Source organism: Podarcis bocagei, assembly GCF_964188305.1.
Source record: "Podarcis bocagei genome assembly, chromosome: 7".
NCBI lineage: Eukaryota > Metazoa > Chordata > Lepidosauria > Squamata > Lacertidae > Podarcis > Podarcis bocagei.
In genome coordinates, this window is record NC_138132.1 from 93534367 (window position 1) to 93556589 (window position 22223).

Below are 22223 nucleotides of genomic sequence, written 5' to 3' on the forward strand. Positions count from 1 at the left end.
TGTTAATTCCTCCAAATAACTGAGGATGTATAAGTGCAGTACAACGATTTCCTTGGTGTGCAATAATATTCACATTAAAGATCCCAAAAAAATGTGTCTTCACAAATATACCTGTAACATGCAAGTTAATGTATACATACAAATAAGGCCATGGGCAGGCTGAGTAGCAGAGGGGATCTTCAATTCCCCCCAAATGTCATTGGTTTAACTTTCGTGGAAGAAAATAAACCCAAATTCAGATCAGTGCTAGCAAATGACAAAATTTATTTAAGAAAAAAAGTTACCAATCCATTAATATCTCAAAACTGATTGTAACGGGTGCAAAAGGCAGAACACTGTTACAGTTTAGAAAAGCAACAACAGGTGTTTTGTACACTTAAATATTAAACAGACTTCTAGAGGAAAGGATAAAGAAACCAGCAAATAGGTATTGAAGAATAATCCACCTAAAGACCCTGATTCACTACTGGCTTTTTGAATCGCTCAAGAAGTGAAATATTCTATCCGTTTTATAGGTGGTCTCGTTTGGCAAAGCCTTGAATTCCTGGACATGGGAGGCGACAGCAACTGTCAAGCGGCTGAGCGACTCTTGCTGGCCTCTATTCAAGGGCCCACTTGGATGAATGGAGAAAAACACTTGATCCATAAGAAGGTATCAACTCAGAAGACTAAAATCTTCTATATATTTTGTAAGTGTTGCTAGAGGAATGTTGAATGCAAGTGGAAGTACTACAGGCTGCTGAGTTGCACACTGTGTGAGAGAGATCTAAAACAAAGCGCTATCATAACACCATTTCTAGTCAAGTTACCAGCTTGCCCTAAAACTTTTTAACTGCTAACAAAACTGAAAAAGCCATTTATTACCTAGCTCACATATTCAACACTTGAAAAGGGGTGGAGAGAGCAGGGGGTGGTTACACTGACTGGCACAGCATACATTTGGGCTGCCGCACTTCCGCGCATTGAACGAAACAAACCATTGACCTTCTCCTCTCTTGAAAGACACAGTGAAAGCAGAGGACTTCGTGTCCCGAAGACTGCACTAGCTCTTGGTGAAGTGTTAAAAATGAAAGCCTTTTTGCATTGTTGCTGTTACCACCACAGGAGGCTTCAACTCAAGATGGTATTTGTTCCAAGTCTCCTCCGAACAAGCAGAGAAACACCCTGCTGCCACTTCACAAACATAGGCTTCATTTCTGGAGATTCAGCTGCCTATGCCGCACTGCTGCTTTCTTCCCGAACAGCTGACAAAATCCGAGCGCTTGCAAAAGGAGCCACTCAGCCCTTAGCCGACTCCAGTCTGGTCTTGTGCCCACTGACTCGTATGGCTGCTCAACTGGTCCTTGGAAGCTAAAGCTACCAGGTAGACGCCATTGCTTTTGGCTTACCCATATGACACAAAATGGATGCTATCCTGTCCATGGAATTTTGCTGTGAAGGAGTAGGATTTTGAGAAGTTAAGTCTTTGTGGTAGATGGCACCATGGGGTTGGCGGCAGAAGAAAGGAATGATGTTATGATGGAGGAGGTAGGGGAACTTTCTGGAACAAAAGCTGGAACCTAGGAAGAAAGAGAGCTGAGTTAAACAGATTAAAACAAAATGCACTTTCAGATATGTTTGTGTTTTGAAGGTAAAATTTTCAGTGACTTTAAAGGTTTGAAGCCTTGTGCTGTTACCAGTGTTGCAAACCTGTGGAGCAGTGGTTCTGACAGAGGAGAGAGAGGGGCAATTGCTTTAAGGTTTTATTACATGTGGCCTGCATCAGGTGAAGTCCATCTGACTGGCCTGGGTGACAGCAGACTCTGATTGGCTGGAGGTTATTTATAAAATAATAATAATAATAATAATAATAATAATAATTTTTATTTATACCCCGCCCTCCCCAGCCAAGGCCAGGCTCAGAGCAGCTTACAAGGAATAATAAAAACAAGATGAATGATTACAACTTAAAAACAAAAATAAAATACAACATTAAAATAATGGAACATTAAAATTTTAAAATGTAGCCTCATCGCAGGAGGAGAAGGAAAAGAAAAAAGAAAGAGAGGGAGGGAGGGAATCAAACTGGCTCCAAGCCAAAGGCCAGGCGGAACAACTCTGTCTTACAGGCCCTGCGGAAAGAAATCAGATCCTGCAGGGCCCTGGTCTCATGAGACAGAGCGTTCCACCAGGCCGGAGCCAGAGTTGAAAAGGCCCTGGCGCTGGTTGAGGCTAATCTGACTTCCTTAGGGCCCGGGACCTCGAGGGCGTTGTTATTTATGGAACTTGAAGCTCTCCGTGGGGCATACTGGGAGAGGCAGTCCCGTAGGTACAAGGGTCCTAGGCCGTGAAGGGCTTTCAAGGTCAAAACCAGCACCTTAAATCTGACCCTGTACTCCACCGGGAGCCAGTGCAGCTGGAAAAGCACTGGGTGAATATGCTTCCATGGCAGAGACCCGTGAGGAGCCTCGCTGCACTAAATAAATAAAGTACCAGCTCTGTGTCATTCTGATGAGCATCAGGCACTCAAACGCCAATTTCCAAAGGGGCGTTTGAGTGCCTATGTCATGAGGGTCCCCATGGCATCCTTGCTGCGTATGTTCAACAGCTGTGGACCATTCTGGACGAATGCTGTGGACAGGAAGCCAACCTCAGATGGCTGGAAGAGGAAGGTGACAAAAGGACAATTTTGGCAGCCAGAGACAAAGCTCCTTTTCTACCTCAACATTACTGGAGAGCTTCAAATCATCATGCTAAATAAAACACACTTGCAGTTAATGAAGCTATTCAGAAATGTACTATCAGTCTATGTGCCTTAGGTTTAGAAATTTCACAGTGGCTTGAACACCAATAACATAGGTCCTTTGTGTATGCAATTGCTCAAAATCCCTACAACTATTCTGGAAAGCACTAGCAACTGTCAAATGAGCCATATCTAATGGAGGGTGCCAAACAGATGTGGCAGGAAACGCAGCCGGCGTGGAGGGAAGAGGGTGTATTACAGCCACAGAAAACAAGAGCCTAACATGACAGCTTCCTCTCAAAGAGTTCAGGGATTAGCAGGACCTTCCAATGGACTAGCTGCACTATTCTTAAGCTCACCAGCAACAGTCACACTGCAGCCAAAGGGTGTCAGGGGCCAACATTTTCCTCCAGGGAAGCCAACAACAGACTGGACAGAAATTGCTTTCGAAACAAGAGCAGCAGCAGCAATAAGCAGGACCACACTATGTTAATCATTTGAACAATGACTTCTGGTTAAACTTTTTATATTTATAGGGGAAATCACTTGTAATTTCAACTAATTACTTCCACCAGCACTACAGTGGTACCTCGGGTTAAGAAATTAATTCATTCTGGAGGTCTGTTCTTAACCTGAAGCATCACTTTGGCTAATGGGGCCTCCCGCTGCAGCCGCACAATTTCTGTTCTCATCCTGAAGCAAAGTTCTTAACCTGAGGTAGTATTTCTGGGTTAGCGGAGTCTGTAACCTGAAGCGTATGTAACCCGAGGTACCACTGTACACTCCTTCTTGTGACAGGATAAAAGATCTAGAATTTCACTTTCAACAATGCTGCTGCCTACACAAGAGGGTAGATTTCAACTCCCAAATTTGGTTTTCATCCCACTTTTCTCTCCCAAGTAATGAGGATGCACAACTTAAGGCAAGATAGATCAAACTAGAATACTCTTAATTGCACATGCTTATGAGTGAAACTTCTTTCTGATCAGCATAGGAGCTGATAGAGGACACTGACCAATCAACTAAAAATTGATCCTTGCATTATAAATCACCTATCTGGCAAGAAAGATTGAAGGGTGTTCGCTTTAATGACCTATTTGGCCTGATAATGGCATTTTTATTGCCAGTTGGTGAATTCACCAGACTTGTCACTTGCTTTCACATGTTGCCTGCTATTCAACAATGGTCCTAAAGCCAGCTTAAATATCTCTTAACATCTTTCTTTGTGCCACATCTACAACATGTAGACTGGTTGATTTCTTGGAAGTATTATTCAATCTCAGACTTATCATCAGTCCATTTCTGAGCCATTGAAACTCAGGCTGCTAATCCTAACCCCTGGGCAGAAACAGAGGGGGCCCTTGCAGTCTCGGGCGGGTGGTGGGGTCCACCTATCAGACACCTTCTTGGGGGGCGGGGGGAGTTGCTGACTGGATCCCGTCCGTGGCAGCTTCCACTCGCCCACTGGGGTGCCCTTGCTCAAACCTCCCCACAACTGGCAATGGAGTCCTTCAAGGGCAAGGTGGAAGGACCCCTCTGCTCCGTGCAGACCCTCCAGCAAGGCGGACCGGGGGGGGGGGCTGAGCTGCATGGCAACATGCAATTTCTGACAAAGTGTCCAAAAGGAAATCCTCCTCATGCCAAGCGGCTGAGGATTTCTGTTTGTCCTTCAGTGCTTGGTTACATTCTGGTTTCCCACTAGGTTGTTGGGAAAATTCACTCTCCATTCAAAACTGATGACTAGGTGACAGAACCCAAGAACCAGCATCCTGAAAACAAGCAACATGCATACAGTGGTACCTCGCAAGACGAACGCCTCGCAAGACGGAAAACCCGCTAGACAAAAGGGTTTTCCGTTTTGGAGGCGCTTCGCAAGACGAATTTCCCTATGGGCTTGCTTTGCAAGACGAAAGCCCACAGGGAAATCTCCGGGACAGCGGGGAAGCGCAGCGCGTCTTCCCCACTGTCCTCGGACCTCCTCCGAAGCCGGGCGGTGGGGCGGGAACACCTGCCCCCGCCGCCCCGCTTCGGAACGCTGCTCCAAAGCGGGGGGGGGAACACCTGCCCCCGCCGCCCCGCTTCGGAACGCTGCTCCGAAGCCGGGGGGGGGGGGCGGGAACACCTTCTGAAGGCGGGCGGGGGGCGAAAGTCTTTGTCCCCCCTGCCTGCCTTCCCAGGGGCTTTTACATCGCCCCGGACAGCGGAGAAGTCCTCCGCTGTCCCGGGGCGATTTTAAAATGCCGCCCGCCAGCATTTTAAGATCGCCCGGACAGCGGAGAAGTCCTCCGCTGTCCCGGGGTTTTTTAAAATGCTGGGGGTGGGAAGAAAAGCCCTTGTCCCCCCCCCCAGCCTTCAGAAGAGGTCCGGGGACAGACTGTCCCCGGACCTGGTCTGAAGGCGGTTTCCCTAGGAACGCATTAATTGATTTTCAATGCATTCCTATGGGAAACCGTGCATCGCAAGACGAAAAACTCACAAGACGAAGAGACTTGCGGAACGAATTAATTTCGTCTTGCGAGGCACCACTGTACAAAGAAAAACCTTAATATGCACTCTATCTTCTTGGTGACTACAACAGTATTACTCCAAACCAGCTATCATTGTTTTGTGAGTCTCCCTGTTCTCCTTTTCTTTCCTCCACATCCTCCCGATCTTGATTCCTCCTTTTCAATGTGATAGGTAGAAGATAATACTCAATCAGATTAAATAAAAAAGTCTAATTATTCTATAATTCCAGAAGAATCATTAGAAGAAGAAGAGTTTGGGTTTAAGGAGTCTCAAAGCGGCTAACATTCTCCTTTCCCTTCCTCGCCCACAACAAACCCTCTGTGAGGTGAGTGGGGCTGAGAGACTTCAGAGAAGTGTGACTGGCCCAAGGTCACCCAGCAGCTGCATGTGGAGGAGCGGAGACGCGAACCCGGTTCCCCAGATTATGAGACTACCGCTCTTAACCACTACACCACACTGGCTCTCAATTCTGTTCCTTCATTTGCTGCTAGAACAGCTCTCCAGGGGTTTAACATTATTTTAAAATTTTCACTTATTTAGGGCTACGTGAAACAATCATAATGCAATAGTATAGGGTTGTTTTTCCCATGAACTTTAAATGCAGAAACCATTTTCTTTGGTGGGAGCAGTGGGAATAAACTATTTGGGTGGGGTTTTCTTTTGTAGAGAAGCAGATCACAAAGCAGCATCTACAGTTAACACTTACCTTGGACCTCAGGATTTATCTCCCACTATTCACACCTCTGTCTTCATAAATGGTAATTTCAATCTGCACAGCAGGGCTGTTAAAAAAAATACACTGCAGAAGAGGCATGTGGGTAAAAACATCAAGATAGTGAAGTACTGAATCTTATATTGCCCCACCCCCACTTAAGGGGCGAGAAGGACCTCAGCTCAGTGCTTTGCCTGCAGAAGACACCCGGCTCAGTCCTCAAAGGTCTCCGTGGGAATGTCCCCTGCCTCAAAGCCTGGAGAGCTGCTGCCAGCCAGGGCAGACAATGCTGTGCTAGATGGGCAATGAGTCTGACTCAGCCAAATTCTTTCTTTCCAAATGTTATACTATTAATGAACTAGCATAAACCCTTCCCCACCCCCACTTTGAATTCTGGAGGAGAGATGCCAACACGCTGCTCCTTACAGGCAAAGGCGGCTGCAAAGCACTTTACTGCCCTCCCAATGAGAGCCCGTGTTGCCTGTGCCCTTGTCAGAAGCAAAATCTACAGAATGGGGGAAAAGACTTCTTGGAAGGCTCTTTTTGCTATAGCTGATAAGAAACACTCAGAAGGAAGCTTGTTCCCTACCTCCAAAGATCCCCAACCAGTACTCTTTGACACCTGTTAAGAAGAGTCCAGGCAAACCGGCCTGTACGCCTGAAGCTGTGAAGAACACCCCCATCACTTCCTGGTGTGTCAACGTAACAGGCCTCACATAGCAAACTACAATTCTGCAGAAACTGAAGCAAGAGGTGCTTCTCTTCTGCTTGGAGCAGCCTCCCTAACCAGCACTGATGGAAAGGTTCTATCTGCCAGCTTCACCCCATGTGCCATCAAGCGAAAACGCAACGAAAGTAGCAATCATCACGTATGAAGTGATTTCCACACCTAAGAAAGGGATTTGTTCCATTCATATCCCACCCTTTCACCCAAGGTTCTTTCCCCACTCCCCCCACAACAACTCTGTTAAGACCAAGACTGAGTGACTGGCACAAGGTTACCTAGTGAGCTTTTTGGCTGAGTGAGGAGCACAAATCTCTCAATTCCTAGGCCAAGACTAATTGTGAAGATAGCTAAGGGGCTGTGCTTACACAACAAAGGCTAAAACAAGATTTGCTCAAAAGCTGGAGTAAAATACTAATTTCATCCCAGCAGGATTTGTTTGTTTAATGGCCACAGGCGGTTTTGTTGGTTCCCAAAGGCACAAACAGATATGAGAGCTACCAGAGCACAAAAGGTTAGGAAGCCACAGAAAAAGATACAACTCTGAGCCCTCTCTCAATGGGGTCCGTCAGGAGGATGCCCTGTGGGGCATAGATCTTCTCATTCTGTTCCTGAATGTACTTGGCAATCTTCTTCAGAACCTTGGGGAAAGAAGAGACAAACGTTCCTGTAGCATTTGCATCCAGTCTGCTTCCCAAAACTATGTTTGCAAAGCCATGTTTAAAGTAGTAAAGTCCTTTTACAAGCGCCTGTAGGAAATGTTATTTCTGGGGGGGGGAGCACTAGGGGCGCATCGGAAGATGGCTGACAATAACATCTCTCTGACCCACACGAGGTAATTAAGAGGCTGTGATGGGAGTAAACAGCCTCCCAGCCCCCCAAGTGTGTGTGGGGGACTGCCCTTGCCTGCTGTGCCCTATACCACCCCCGAATTTGAGGGGGTGGGGGCACTAGGCAGAAAGCCTTTGTGCGGATCTCGGCGTTCCTGGACGCTGTCTCTGATTCGCGCCTCTAGCTGCAGCAAATTCAAAAGAAACAATTAGGAGGAAGCTAATGCACATATTTCAAGGAAGGAGGGGGGAGTAAAGACTGCTAACCGAAGAGATCTCTGAGAAACAAGACGGGTCGGAGGAACAATAATAAATCATGAGAAGACACACCAAGGCTCGGTATGTTCGGCAACGGGACTGGATGGGGGAGGGGGGAAAAACTTTCCTTTCTTTTCTCTATGTGATTAACCAAGAATCCCCCCCCCGACAAGTCACAAGTCAGAAATGCCGTTTAAATGACTTAAGCTGTGGATTTAAGACTGTGTGGAGATAATTTTCTAACCAAAGCATGTTTCAAGAAGATTGTGGAAAGCATAAGAGCTTTGGAATGACGCAGCAAAAAATAGCGTCACCATTTTGGCAAGTTCTGTCGAAAGACTTATGTCTGGGAGGAGGAGGAGATTTGTTTTCATATTGTGGGTAGGCCTCCTCAGAGGGACTAAAGAGCGACAGATTTGCAAGATTAATGATGGAAAGAGTGCTGTTATTTATGAAAGTGATGATATATGGAAACCATCTTGATATGATGATTGGACGAACGGAAAAATTCACACAGGATTATAATTGGTGTTTACCTGCTTAAGGAGATTATCAGAAGAGATCATAAAGAAAAAAATAAAAATATACGAACAAGATGAGATGTGGAAACAGCAAGATAAGACTGGATAGAATTATGAACATTATTTGGACAGATTTGTGGATATTTTTTTTTTTATATATAAAATTTTTATTGGTTTTACAAAATTTTAAAGACAAACAGACACATAAAAAGACATACAAACACGTATAGTTTCATAGCATTTTTTCATAAACCTCTTTTCCGGGACTCCCCCATACCCCCCCTTTCTGCATCCCAATGTCCATACTTTTTTAGCAACTTCTATGTATTTCTTTCCAACCTCTATCGTCTTAGTCTTTTCTTTAATCTAATCTTATATCACTGTAACCCTTTTTTCTGAGAACCTTGACCTTCTAACATTCCTCGAGTTTATAGTAGTCCTTAAGATAAATTTTAAATTTCTTCCATTCTCCTTCCGCCGTCTCTTTTCCCTGATCACGGATTCTGCCAGTCATCTCCGCCAGTGTCATATAGTCCATCACTTTCATCTGCCATTCTTCCAGAGTGGGTAGGTCTTGTGTCTTCCAATACTTTGCGATGAGTATTCTTGCTGCTGTTGTAGCATACATAAAAAAAGTTCTGTCCCTCTTTAACACCAATTGGCCGACAATGCCCAAGAGAAAGGCCTCTGGTTTTTTAGAGAAAGTACATTTAAGTACCTTTTTCATTTCATTATATATCATTTCCCAGAAAGCCTTAATCTTCGGGCATGTCCACCAAAGGTGATAGAAAGTACCTTCAGTCTCTTTACATTTCCAACACTTGTTATCAGGCAAATGGTAGATTTTTGCTAGCTTGACTGGGGTCATGTACCACCTGTAAGTCATTTTCATAATGTTTTCCTTTAAGGCATTACATGCCGTAAATTTAATACCGGTGTTCCACAACCACTCCCAGTCAGCAGACATAATGTTATGACCAATGTCCTGTGCCCACTTAATCATAGCCGATTTAACTGTTTCATCTTGTGTATTCCATTTCAGCAGCAAGTTATACATTCTTGATAAGTTCTTAGTATTGGGTTCTAACAACTCAGTCTCTAATTTTGATTTTTCCACCTGAAAGCCAATTTTCTTATCCTGTTTAAAAAACTCCATTATTTGGTGATATTGAAACCAATTTTGTACTTTATGTTTCATTTTCTCATGACTTTGTAATTTCACTTTATCTCCCTCCTGTTCCAAAATTTCCCAATACTTCGGCCATCCGACCTCCATATTGAGTTTTTTCACTGCCTTAGCCTCCACGGGAGACACCCATCTAGGGGTTTTGTTTTCTAACAGATCTTTATATCTTATCCAAACATTAAACAATGCTTTCCTAACAATATGGTTCTTAAAGGCCCTATGCAGCTTGATTTTATCATACCATAAATATGCGTGCCAACCAAATGCATTATTGAAACCTTCCAAATCCAAAATGTCTGTATTCTCGAGGAGCATCCACTCTTTCAGCCAGCAAAACGCTGCTGCTTCATAATACAATTTTAAGTCCGGCAGAGCAAATCCCCCTCTTTCTTTAGCATCTGTCAATATTTTAAATTTAATTCTGGGCTTTTTGCCCTGCCAGACAAATTTCGAAATATCTTTCTGCCACCTCTTAAAACATTCCATCTTGTCAAGAATCTGCAAGGTTTGAAACAAAAATAACATTCTAGGCAATACATTCATCTTAATCACTGCAATTCGGCCTAACATTGACAATTTCAAATTTGACCATATTTCTAGATCTTTTTTAATTTCTGACCAACATTTTTCATAGTTGTCCTTGTACAAATTCAAATTTTTAGATGTCAGATAGACCCCTAGGTATTTCACCTTCTTAACCACTGTCAATCCTGTCTCCTCTTGGAATTTCTCCTTCTCCATATCTGTTAAGTTTTTTCCTAAAACTTTAGTTTTTTGCTTATTCAACTTAAATCCAGCTACCTGGCCAAATTGTTGAATTATTTCTAACACCTTTTTCGTACTAGTGTTTGGCTCTTGCAGGGTCAATACTAAATCATCTGCAAATGCCCTTAACTTGTAATGTTTAGCTCCGACCTGTACACCTTTAACCTGCTGGTCATTTCTGATCATATTCAGCAACACCTCCAGAACCGAGATAAAAAGTAATGGGGAAATTGGGCACCCCTGTCGTGTTCCTTTTTCTATCTTAAGTTCCTCAGTTATTACATTATTTACAATCAACTTGGCTTTTTGTTCAGAATATATTGCACCCATACCATTCTCAAATCCTTGCCCTACCCCCATCCCATGAAGATTCTTTTTCAGAAAACTCCAAGAAATATTGTCAAAGGCTTTCTCCGCATCCACAAAAATCAACACTGCTTTAGAGTTTATATCCACCTCTAGCTTTTCCAAAATATCTATTATATTCCTTACATTGTCTGCTAGGTGCCTTCTTGGGAGAAAGCCTGCTTGGTCCTTATGAATCTTCTCCATCAACACTTTTTTAAATCTTTTTGCCAAAGTGTCTGCAAAAATTTTGTAATCCACATTAAGTAAAGATATTGGGCGGTAGTTCTTCAATTGAGTCTTTTCAGTCTCTGTCTTTGGTATGAGTGAAATGTACGCTTCTTTCCACGATTCAGGTGCCTTCTTTCCCTCTAAAATCTCGTTGCAAACTTCCTTTAACGGTTGAATCAACCACTCCTTCAGAGATTTGTAATATCTGGAAGTGAGTCCATCTGGCCCTGGAGATTTGCCCAATTGCATATTCTGAATGGCACCCTCTATCTCTTGTTCTGTTATTCTCTGGTTCAGATCCAACTTACTTTGATGGGAGATTTTTTGTAATCCATATTTATCAAGGAATTTATCTATATCTTCTTCATTTTGTAGTCCTTGAGCATAAAGTTTCTTAAAATAGCTCAAAAAGCAATTTCTAATCTCATTAGGTTTAGATATGTTCTTTCCATCCACTTCTAGGCTTGTAAGTGTGTTTAGTTTCTGTCTTTTCTTCAATTGCCATGCCAGAAGTTTGCCACATTTATCTGCCGATTCAAATGTCTTTTGTTTCATTCGCTTTATCTTCCATTCAATCTCTTGATTCATCAATTCCATATATTGTGTTTGATATAACTTAATCTCTCTCAAGATCTCCTGGGACTTAGGCTTAACTCTTAATTTTTTCTCTCCTTCCTTTATCTTATCAAATCCAGTTGTTCTCTGTTCAAAATATGAAAAACTTGTCTTCTCCTCAAAGGCATATTGAGCCCATTACAATTCCAGCTAAGGAATTGCAGGGCCATCTTGTTATTTTTCTGACACTCCTCCAACAGCTCCAAGTTGTTGCTCTTCCTCTGATGGTGGTGGGATGTGTCCAAATGATAGATTCAAGATATCTATTGCTCTCCTCTGTTCTGCAATTGGGTCCACAGTTCCCTTCTGTAGGTCCTCTCGGTTTCTTTCCAGGAATTTCTCTTTGTCTTGTATAGTCTTTATTTTCACCTTCTTTCCCTTGTAGTCAAAAGACAATCCCTGTGGGAATTCCCACCTAAAGAGGATGGTATTCTTCTTTAGCAGATAAACCAGATCCTTGTAGAAAGCTCTCAGATCCAAGATATATTTAGGGATGTCTTTAAAAATCTGTACTGATGAATTTCCAATTTGCAAAGCCTTTTCAAAATGTAGTCTTAATATTTTATCTCTTTCTTCCTTGGATCTAAGGGTAATCAAACAATCCCTCGGGGTCTTTCTGTTCTGTTTTTTACCCAGTCTAAACGCTGTTGTAATTTTAAATTCGTCCTCCTCCAAGTCTTCCCAGCAATCAGCAAACTCTTGTGTTAAAAACTCCACGAGATTGTCACCTTCATTCTCTGGAATTAATCTCAATTTCAAATTTCTCTCTTTTCTCTGTAATTCCCATAAAGCCAGAGTTGCATCATGCTCGTGCACCTTTTTAGCAATCGGTTCTAAGTTCTCTTGAGTCTCTCCAGCAATAGTTCTAGCTTCTTCCGCAATTTTACGTGTTGCAGAGTTTTCCTGAACAAGCCTATTTATAGATTCTGTGTTCAGATCTAGTCTTGCTGTCAATTCCGTTAATTTTTGTGTATTTTCTGAACTCTGCTTTGTTAGAGTCTCCAGGGATTGGTTTATCTTAAGTAGAGCTTGTGTCACAGCATCCATGGAGACGGCTGTTACTTTTTCTTGTCCTGTTGTTCCTGTAGGGGTTGCACCTGTAATCGAGCCTCTCTTCTTTTGTTGCTGTTGCTGTTGCTGGTATTGTTGTTGTTGTCTAGTCTTAGCTCTTGTAGCTATCTCTTCTGGTGGACCACTCATGTCCCAAGGTCGTTTCCCACGGGAACCGTCTCCCGGTGGAAAATTCCGCTGTCTTAGGCTATAGCAACCTTTACTTTACCCTCTAGAGGGAGCAAATCAAAATGTCCAAGTACGGAGACAAAGAAAATGTCCAAATACGGAGACAAGGAAAGTTTAAAACAAGTATATCAGGAGGCTTGTAGATATTAATGCAACACTTTTCCAATAGATACTGTCTCAGCCTACTCTGGTATACTGTAGCAAAAGAGTCCAGGAACCTTGTATCACACCATGTAACTTTCACAAGAATTTAAAGTCAGTTCAGTGCCCTATTGTCTTATTTAGCAGTCCGTTTCAGGTTATTGAGGCAGCAGAGGATTTTTTCCTTTAAGTAAATCATGCAGTTACTAGTGTCTCTTTTGCCTCCCCTCTGCCCTGCTCGCTAGAGGGGAGGTCTAAAGTCCAAATGTCAGATTCAAATAATCCAATACAATGTCTCTTGCGGATGCAGCTTAAAGCTTCGTTGCTTTCACTTTCATGCAGTCGGGGGAAGGCAGACTTCCTTAATTTTCCCCTTCCCCGTTTTCAGCCAAATTTCCAGAGTTTAGTTTCAAATAGACGTTCAATCTTACTTACGGGTTTTTTCAGTCCGAAATTTACAGGAAGGAATCGGCGCTCTCCGCTAATAGCGACGCGGCTTCACCCTGCGGGCTGGGTAGCGATTCTCAGCACCGCGCTCCCCCGGTGTCGTTCCGGAGCCTTTAAAAAGGCTCTTTCTGCGGTAAAGGGGGGGCGCTCCTGGTGCCCACCGAATCTCCTCGTTCACAGGCTTCCGCGCCTGTGATTTTAGGGGTCCCCCGCTTGCCGTAGCGGGTCAGACCCGAACTCGCAGAGCAGTCCTCCTCCGGAGCTCGGAAAGAGGACCGCCATTAGCGCTGGCGCCGACCGGAAGTCTCCAGATTTGTGGATATTAACGCAGCAGCAAGAAGATGATCGGAATCCCCCTTCGGAACTTGAAATATGGGTCCCCCCAACAAAAATTTTAAATTCGGCTTTGTAATTTGGAATTTATGTGATGTGATTTGATGGTTAATAAAAATTATTTTTTTTTAACAAAGGAAATGTTATTTCTGTTTCAATCAATCCCAGTGATAAGCAATGTGAGCTGCTTCAAAGAGTGGTAGAAGGATATTTCAAAGGTATTTATCTGGTGAGGAAAGAAGCCAAGGATAAAATATAAATTATTAACAGATCTTAAGGAAAGAGGTGCCTTCTCCTTACCAGATTTAAAATTATATTTTGAAGCTTCTTGCATATGCTGGATCCGGAATTGGATAATATTAAAAAAATGCAGATTTATTAGTTTTAGAAGGACATGATACTAAATTAGGATGGCATGTGTACTTGTGGTATCAGATGGCAAAAGTACATAAAAACTTCCAGAATCATATAATAAAAATTGCGATTTTAAAGTTTGGGAAAAATATAAAGATTTGCTAGAACAAAAACACCATGGTGGCTTTCCCCACTGGAAGCAATATCCGTGAAAAAATTAAATATGAAACCTAATTGGGCAACATAGAGAGCTGTTAACAGAAATGAATAACCAATTAAAATTGAAGGAATTTCAAGAAGAGGAAAGGTAACAAACTGTTAAATTCAGTTAAATGAAGTATTCAAAAATGATAAAAAGAAAGGATTCACCAATGAAATCTCAAATTTCCAGAGAGAAATAATAGAAAGTGGTACTAAATTATTATCAAAAATGTGTAACTTGTTGGAATGGGAAACTAAGGATGAAGAGTGTGTTACGATAAAGTGGGTAAAAGACGTGGGACATAATATTCAGTTGACAGACTGGGAAAGACTATGGAAGAATGATATAAAATTCACAGCCTGTACCTTACTTAAAGAGAATTACATGATCTATAGGTGGTATTTAACACTGGTTAAATTGGCCAAAATGTATAAAACAAGAGAAAGTAAGTGTTGGAAATGTAAAGAAGTAGAAGGTACGTTTTTTCATATGTGGTGACAATGTAAAGTTATTTAAAAAATTGGGAAATGATACATAATGAATTGGGGAAAAAATAAAAATAACCTTTGTTAAAAAACCAGAAACTTTCCTATTAGGTAAGAAGAAGTCCCCACCAAGGAAGATTGGCAAACTAAGTCAACGGAGTATGTGGAAATGGATAAATTAACTGGGAAACTTAGCGATCAAGATGACAACAAATATAAAAAAGAATGGGAAATGTTTATTGCATATTTACAAAAGCAATGTATGCAAGTTAATACATTAGCAGGATTTTTAAAAACACTTGTAATGTTATAGACAATGTTTAAAGTTGGAGTTAATTAGAGATAAAGATTTTTTTTTTTTACATGCATGAATGAAGATAATACAAAGGAACCAAGGGAAGGAGTGGAGGGAAGTCGGGGGATTCAAGTAATCCCACAATGTGGATTTAATATTGTATATACAGTTGTTTTAAATGTATCATTTTATTTATTTTTCTTTAATGTAATGATTTAGTTTTTGTGTGTGAAAATTAATAAAAATATTAAACCAAAAGAAAGAAAGAAAGAAAGAAAGAAAGAAAGAAAGAAAGAAAACAAAGGTGGTGCTGGCCTGTTTGCAGAGTCTCATGATCAAGGAAGTACCTTGCCTCAGTCCCAGCAGTAATGGCTGACCCTACAGATTGTTGGGCAGATTATCAGGATAATGAAAGTAAAGTGCTTTGAATATCAGGGCGAGTACTGCATAAATAGCCAGCTGCATAGGCAACCGCGTCTTGCTCTGCTGTTTAGTTAGCTGGTACATTTTATACTGCTTATAGATGGCATATAGAAACACAAAATATTGTTTTGCGTTTCAAATTTGCCTCCTAACTTATCTGTAACATGTTAAGCAGCTTGATCCAGCTATGCAGTTTTATTAAATAACTGAACAGCTTCAACGCACCCTGAATGCCAGGACCAGTGGAAAAATCTGAAAATTTAAAGAAACATAGGCCAAGGTTATCCAGATAATAACTAACTGCCAACAATATTTATTGCTCTTTTGAAGCATTAGTAAATTATTCATTTACAGAAAAAAGCATTTAAGTATGGTCTTTGGAAAGTGTGCTTTTATTCTACGTCTAGGTCGGCAGTTTGAATCCCTGCGACGGGATGAGCTCCCGTTGCTCGGTCCCTGCTCCTGCCAACCTAGCAGTTTGAAAGCACGTCAAAGTGCAAGTAGATAAATAGGTACCGCTCCGGCGGGAAGGTAAACAGTGTTTCCGTGCGCTGCTCTGATTCGCCAGAAGCAGCTTAGTCATGCTGGCCACATGACCCAGAAGCTGTACGCCGGCTCCCTTGGCCAATAAAGCGAGATGAGCTCCACAATCCCCAGAGTCAGTCACAACTAGAACTAACAGTCAGGGGTCCCTTTACCTTTTATGGTCTTTGGAAAGGGTGCTTTTATTCTAAGTCAAGCACAGCAAACTTTAAAAGTCAACTTGGATATTTACTGTGGTTGGATCTAAATACCTTGAGTGTCCTTTCTTGAAAGCCAATATATTATAAATGCATTCTGAGTAACCTCAAAAAGCAAGTAACAAAGGCACCAAATCCAGATTACATAATCTCAGAAACAGAAGCACCATGGTGAGAGGAAATGGACTCTGGAGAACTAAATAAATATGTCATGCTGGCTTAGGAGAGAAAGCAAAGCACCTCTTATTCAGAACTGTCTGGCCAAGAGACAGTTGGATAGCCTTTATAATGTCAATAAAGTGATTGATGGGAGGGAAATGCATCCACCCATTTATGAAGACTATCCTGAAAATTCAGCTGGGGCCAGAAAGCCAACTAGCAGAGGGAACTGCTGCTGTTTCCCAGTGTTTTCCTTTGTTAAAGGCAGGCAGGCAGGCAAGCACCCTTAACTCTTACCAGAAAGTGGGAGCAAAGTTTATTCCTGGGGACAGAATGGTGCCACTGGCCTTCATTGCTGCAAGAGACTAACGTGCCTGTTTTTGTGGAATTACTTTCTGCCATTGAAGACTCCAGTTTGCCCATGTTGCACCCTGCCCTTTCCATAGGTCACAGGAACTCCATGTACCTTTTCATAATGTGTTTCCATGCACAAGAATATAGTGTAGGCAGTCAAGCAGGCCAGGCACCCTTCAAGGTAAGATTGGCTCCCAAGCTTCTCTGCTTCTGCATAAAGATTGTTTAGAGTTCGCACTGTTTCTTCAAACTGCTGCCTGTCGACCTGAAAAAGGCATCACATTTAGCAGAAGGCATTCAACCTGGTTCACGTAGCAAACTCCAATGCATATATGGTTTTCTGTGCAGTGATAGCTAAGTAACAGGTAAACCTTTGTTTCTAGAGGTGAATGTTTTCCAGTGGAGACGTCAGCTTATATACAGGCCCAAACAGCATTCTTTAAAAAGTATTTGCATGCAGTATACAGTGGTACCTCAGGTTAAGTACTTAATTCGTTCCGGAGGTCCGTTCTTAACCTGAAACTGTTCTTAACCTGAAGCACCAATTTAGCTAATGGGGCCTCCTCCTGCTGTGCCGCCAGAGCACGATTTCTTATCCTGAAGCAAAGTTCTTAACCTGAAGCACTATTTCTGGGTTAGCAGAGTATGTAACCTGAAGCGTATGTAACCCGAGGTATCACTGTACTAATTGGCAGGCCTGTGCAGCGGGGAGGGGCAGCCAGCTATACTTGCTCTGGCGACTGGAGGGCTAAGCTGACCTGGGGCCCCCACCATGAGCCTGCCGGACTTACACTGTCATGTGAAGAACACCCCATGTGTCCCAGCCGACTGGAGACTCCCACAACAGGCCTCAGACAATCTCTGCACAGGTCCACTAAAAGGCTTGGAAAATGAATTTCTTTCAAATCCATTTTGGATACAAACCAACTAACAAAACAAAATTAAAGAAGCACTGAATTCAAATGGCAGTAGGGGCAGTGATCTCACTGTGGAAGACAATGGCTTCATTATTATCACCACCATTAAGGATGACAGCATCAAAACTGGACTAAGTCGCTGTCTCCTTTTGTTTAACTTCTGAGCTGGTACCCTTTGGCGTTTAGTTGCAGGAAGCCAAGGCTCAGGCTGCAATCTGTCACACGCTTATTTGTAAGTATCCCCATTTGAACTCAGCCAAACTTTCAAGGAAATGTGCATAGGATTAAGCTATTGGGTCGCCTTGGGCAAGATGCTCTTGCAGTTTAAGACGACTCCTTGGATTCTTGTGAGGTTAAAACACTGTTGTAAGTTTCTGGAGGAAAGACAGTACAGTAGTACCTTGGTTTTTGAACAGCTTAGTTCCCAAATGTTCTGGCTCCAGAACACAGCAAACCCGGAAATGACTGTTTTGATTTGCGAACTATTTTTGGAAGCCAAACGTCTGACAGGGTTTCCGTGGCTTCCTAATCAGAAGCCGCACTTTGGTTTTCAAACGTTTTGGAAGTTGAACGGACTTCCGGAACAGATTCCGTTTGACTTCTGAGGTACAACTGTATACATGTAGTAAGTTAAGAGCCCCTGTTCAAGTCTCACCTAACTAAGCTCATTGAAGGTGGTGCCCTTGCCGTGTCACTGCTCTATGAACACACCCTCAACTCTTCAAGATCAGGACAATACAGTGGTACCTCTGGATGCGAACGGGATCCATTCCGGAGCCCCGTTCACATCCTGAAGCGAATGCAACCCGCGTCTGCACGTGCTGTGATTCGCCGCTTCCGTGCATGACGTCATTTAGAGAGTCTGCGCATGCGGCGAAACCCGGAAGTAACACACTTCGTTACTTCCGGGTTGCCGCGGAGCATAACCTGAAAATGCTCAACCTGAAGCACATTTAAATTGAGGTATGACTGTACTGTTGGAATAGACTACAATGTCCACTGCGCTGAGAAGAAAAAGCCACTTTGAGGTTAATGTGATGGGGGCTGGGGACGACCATTGGGTGGTCTTCCAGAGTTGCGCCTTCACCCTTTCACTTTCCCCTGCTTGCTTGCTTCAGTTTGGAACATGTGATGGGTGATCATCTAAACCAGGCATAGGCAAACTCGGCCCTCCAGATGTTTTGGGACTACAAATCCCATCATCCCTAGCTAACAGGACCAGTGGTCAGGGATGATGGGAGTTGTAGTCCCAAAACATCTGGTCTAGCAGGGAGTTGTATTCTTTATTTTCCATTGCTGAAACTTCAAGTTTCATCCCCATGCACTATTTTGCTAAGTTAACCTTAAGCATGCAGGCTTTTAGACAACTCTCCAAATGCAGAATGTGAACCAACATCCAAGAATACAAACAGAATCCAATGAGAAGATACGACGTCACTTTTGCATTAGGCACACTAAGTAACCTAGAGCACTTCCACATACATAACGTGACTCAAGAACAACTCAGCTGCTTTTAACCGCCTGGGCTTGAGTGTGCAGCTGGATCTACAAGTTCAGCAAAACTTATACACAGGAAGTGACAATCAATAGAGAAAACACAAAGATGTTCATGATCTTGGGTTTTCACTAGATAGCCCAAGTTTATTTTGATACTAGAAACTTACAGCCCATGAAAGGTTGGTCTCTAGTAATTGCAAATAAAAGGCAAATATAGTGGATACTCGGGTTGCGAACATGATCCGTGCGGGAATCACGTTCGCAACCTGCAGCGCTGCATCTGCGCATGCCGCGATTCAGCACTTCTGCGCATGCACAAAGCGCAATTTAGCATGTGCCGAAACCCGGAAGTAACCCATTCCGGTACTTCTGGGTTCGGCGCGGTGCACAACTCAAAATCACACAACCCGAAGTATCTATAACCCGAGGTATGACTGTATAATGACACTTAGTTCTTGAGCAAAGGAATTGGCAATTGAAAGCCAGCGGTAAAACTGGACTGCAAGGGTTTTTCACAGAGCACTTCACTATAGCACTTATTTCCAAGGATATAACCTTTTATCACACACTTCAGGCACCTCCTTCTATACTGAGCCACAGCCTTTTTAATACCTTCCCCGCCCAGTAACAGCAATGTAAACTGTCACCAGGATAAGGACATAAGGAGTTTATGCCCTCAGCCATGCACAATCACTTGGACTTTGCACACATCTGTAGCTGACGTGCATTGAGGGATAACATAAATAAAAGAAATGTTGATTTCACACTAGTACTTATTTACATATGGTTACAATTATCTATCTATCTATCTATCTATCTATCTATCTATCTATCTATCTCTCCTGCCTTTCAGGATACAATCGTTCCAAACTACAAGTAAAATTAAAGCAAAAATTTAAAAATCAAAAGAAAAAAGGGACTAGGATCCTCTCCACAGGAAAGCTGATGGTAGATCACCCTGGTCCTGAGATAGGACTTTGCCTGTCTGACTCCCTCTCTCTCTTGGAATCCTCCCAAAAAGAGCAGAAAAAGATTCAGCAGGAGCAAATCTGGGCACAGGCAGCAGCGCTGACCCTTTCACCCACACTTAATTTAAAATCTGGTCCCTGTTTGCCAGCCAGAACTTTAGAAAGCAAACAAAAACAGTAAGGCAGATTGCCCACCCCTCCAAAGACCATACACAGCTGATATCCTAGACTCTGACCGGGAATTGGTGGGTCCAATTTGAGGCATTTTTTTAAAAAAATGAAGTGTGTAGTTAACGGGTGTGTAAAAATACTTCTGTGTTCCAAACAAGAATAAGAATGCTTTTTAGGACTCCCAAAGGAAGGGAAAATTAGTTTTCCTAGCTTTTAATATTGCTGCTTTTTCTTTGTATATTTTCATCAAAACTTCAAAACCTAAGTTTGTATTGGTTGCTTTTAGCTGCTGTGCACCTTTAATTTTATAAATTTGAATGTTCCAGTTTTTATATTATTACTTAAACTGGAATCATGAACATTAATGTGGAAAAGTCACCCTTTCTATCAACTTTGGATATGCCAACTTGGGTGTAACCCAACTCTCCCCCACTTGTGTCAGACTGCAAGGGACGACGAAAGCACGGAGCCCTTACTCGATTCTCCAATTCTGGAGGAAACTTGGTCTGGAACTGGCATTTGGTGCCACTGCTGTAGTCGCGCTGGACAAAGACCTTGCTGGCAACAGGCGGCTGCTGCGGCCTCATCTCGCAACTTGAACCGGCCAGCCTAGAGGTGGGAGGAAAGAGAAGATACACAGGGCTGGTGAGGGGGCTCCTCATCAGACAGGCACCCACTTTCCTCCCACAGCCTTTCAGCCTCCATCAAATTCCAGCCAGATCAGTCATTCCTTCTCTTCACCCCCCTCTTAACCTTTGCCTCTGCTCAAATTCCAGCTGGTCTCCCACTCCAAACTGCCACCCAGGGGTGCTCTTTAGGGAGTGAAGTCTCACTGACTGTGTTTCACAGGAAACACAGGATCACTTGCATGTGACCAACTCACTGGTTCCGTACACAGGGTGACCACTGTTATGAACAATGGGCCCATGTACTTGTCCTACATACCAGAGGTACCAATCCCTTAGTTTAAAAAAGGACAGACACTTGATCTGTGTGGCAACAAGGTTAAAGTTACTGTGACTTCAAGCAGCCGTGGTAATTATCTTCATGCAGATTGCGGTTTTGCAATCTAATACACAGAAGGACAGGCCTTTAAGCCTCCCTGGGATCTACACCAATTCTCCAAGGCCCTTTTCCTCTGAAAACTAACTCAAGTTACACCCCAACGCCCTCATTTCATGCTGTCCGGGAGGGCAACCCATCACACCTCCCTCTCTAAAAAACCATGTCTGCTTAAAGAACACACGCCCCGGACATGGAAGGTGTGTTTTCTGTCCGCCACACTGTTTTTGTAGCCCTTCCTTTTCCAAAACTAATGCCACCCTAGTTTATCCTTTGGGCTTGCAGTCTCCCCTGGAGTCGCCTTCGCACCCGCCCAGCCCGGGAAGCGGCCCTGGCAAGAGCCCCTCCCGAGGCCGAGGGCGCCGCGCCTCGGAGGAGTCTCCCCGGGCGGGCGGGCGGGCGGGCGCGCGCGGGGTGGGCTAGATGACCTCTGGGGTCTCCCCCGCCAATTCCACCCCGCCCCTCCCGCCCCTCTCTCACGGGCAGAGCCGGAGCCCCTCCGCCGCCACGGCCAGCTTCCGTCGCGCGCCCGACGCCCTCACTTACGGCTGCCGTAAAGCCATCTCCCCGCGGTCACGACGGAGCCCGAGCCGGGCCGGAAAGCGGCGGGCCGCGCTGCGCCATAGAGAGACGCAAAGGCGAGATGGGCCCGCCCGGCTGGCGGGATGAGGCGCTTGCGGGTTCGCTCTGGGAGGAGGCGCGCCTACTCGCGAGCAAGTCCCATCGCGCGGCACGCGCTGCTTCCTCTTCGCTCTTCTTCTAGCAACCGTGTGAACATCTGCTTGTGGGTCTAACGATTAAATATATTAAACCGTTTAATTGCACCTCTGAATTATGTGTATTAAGAGAATATTGAGCAGACTCTGCTCCTTCCTTGGAGCAGAGCTTGGAGGGCCGCCTGACTCGGGGGTCGGGCTGGATGACCCCTGGCCGCCGCAGCCCCGCCACATCTGGCGGGCACCAGGTTGGCGGAGGCAGGAGGGACCCGGGCTGCCTTTCCTGCAGGAGACGGACAGCGC

At 43.8% G+C, this 22223-nt stretch overlaps 1 protein-coding gene across 3 annotated transcripts; it reads right to left on the minus strand.

Annotated features, from left to right (window-relative positions):
- Window positions 1-244: 244 nt before the first annotated feature.
- On the minus strand, window positions 245-21827 carry GOLGA7 (golgin A7). 3 transcript variants are annotated; one of them, XM_081201055.1, is made up of 6 exons: window positions 21751-21827; window positions 20619-20751; window positions 16702-16854; window positions 7206-7307; window positions 5937-5999; window positions 245-1559 (listed from the first exon to the last, which is right to left on the minus strand). In XM_081201055.1, exons 1-5 carry the CDS (start codon window positions 21765-21767, stop codon window positions 5952-5954), a joined length of 453 nt encoding a protein of 150 aa, XP_081057181.1. In that variant the 5' UTR covers window positions 21768-21827; the 3' UTR covers window positions 245-1559; window positions 5937-5951. The 3 variants fall into 3 exon arrangements, with proteins under 3 accessions (XP_081057181.1, XP_081057182.1, XP_081057183.1); XM_081201056.1 differs by having other exon boundaries at window positions 21685-21757; XM_081201057.1 differs by lacking the exon at window positions 21751-21827 and adding an exon at window positions 20896-20994.
- Between the last annotated feature and the right edge of the window lie 396 nt (window positions 21828-22223).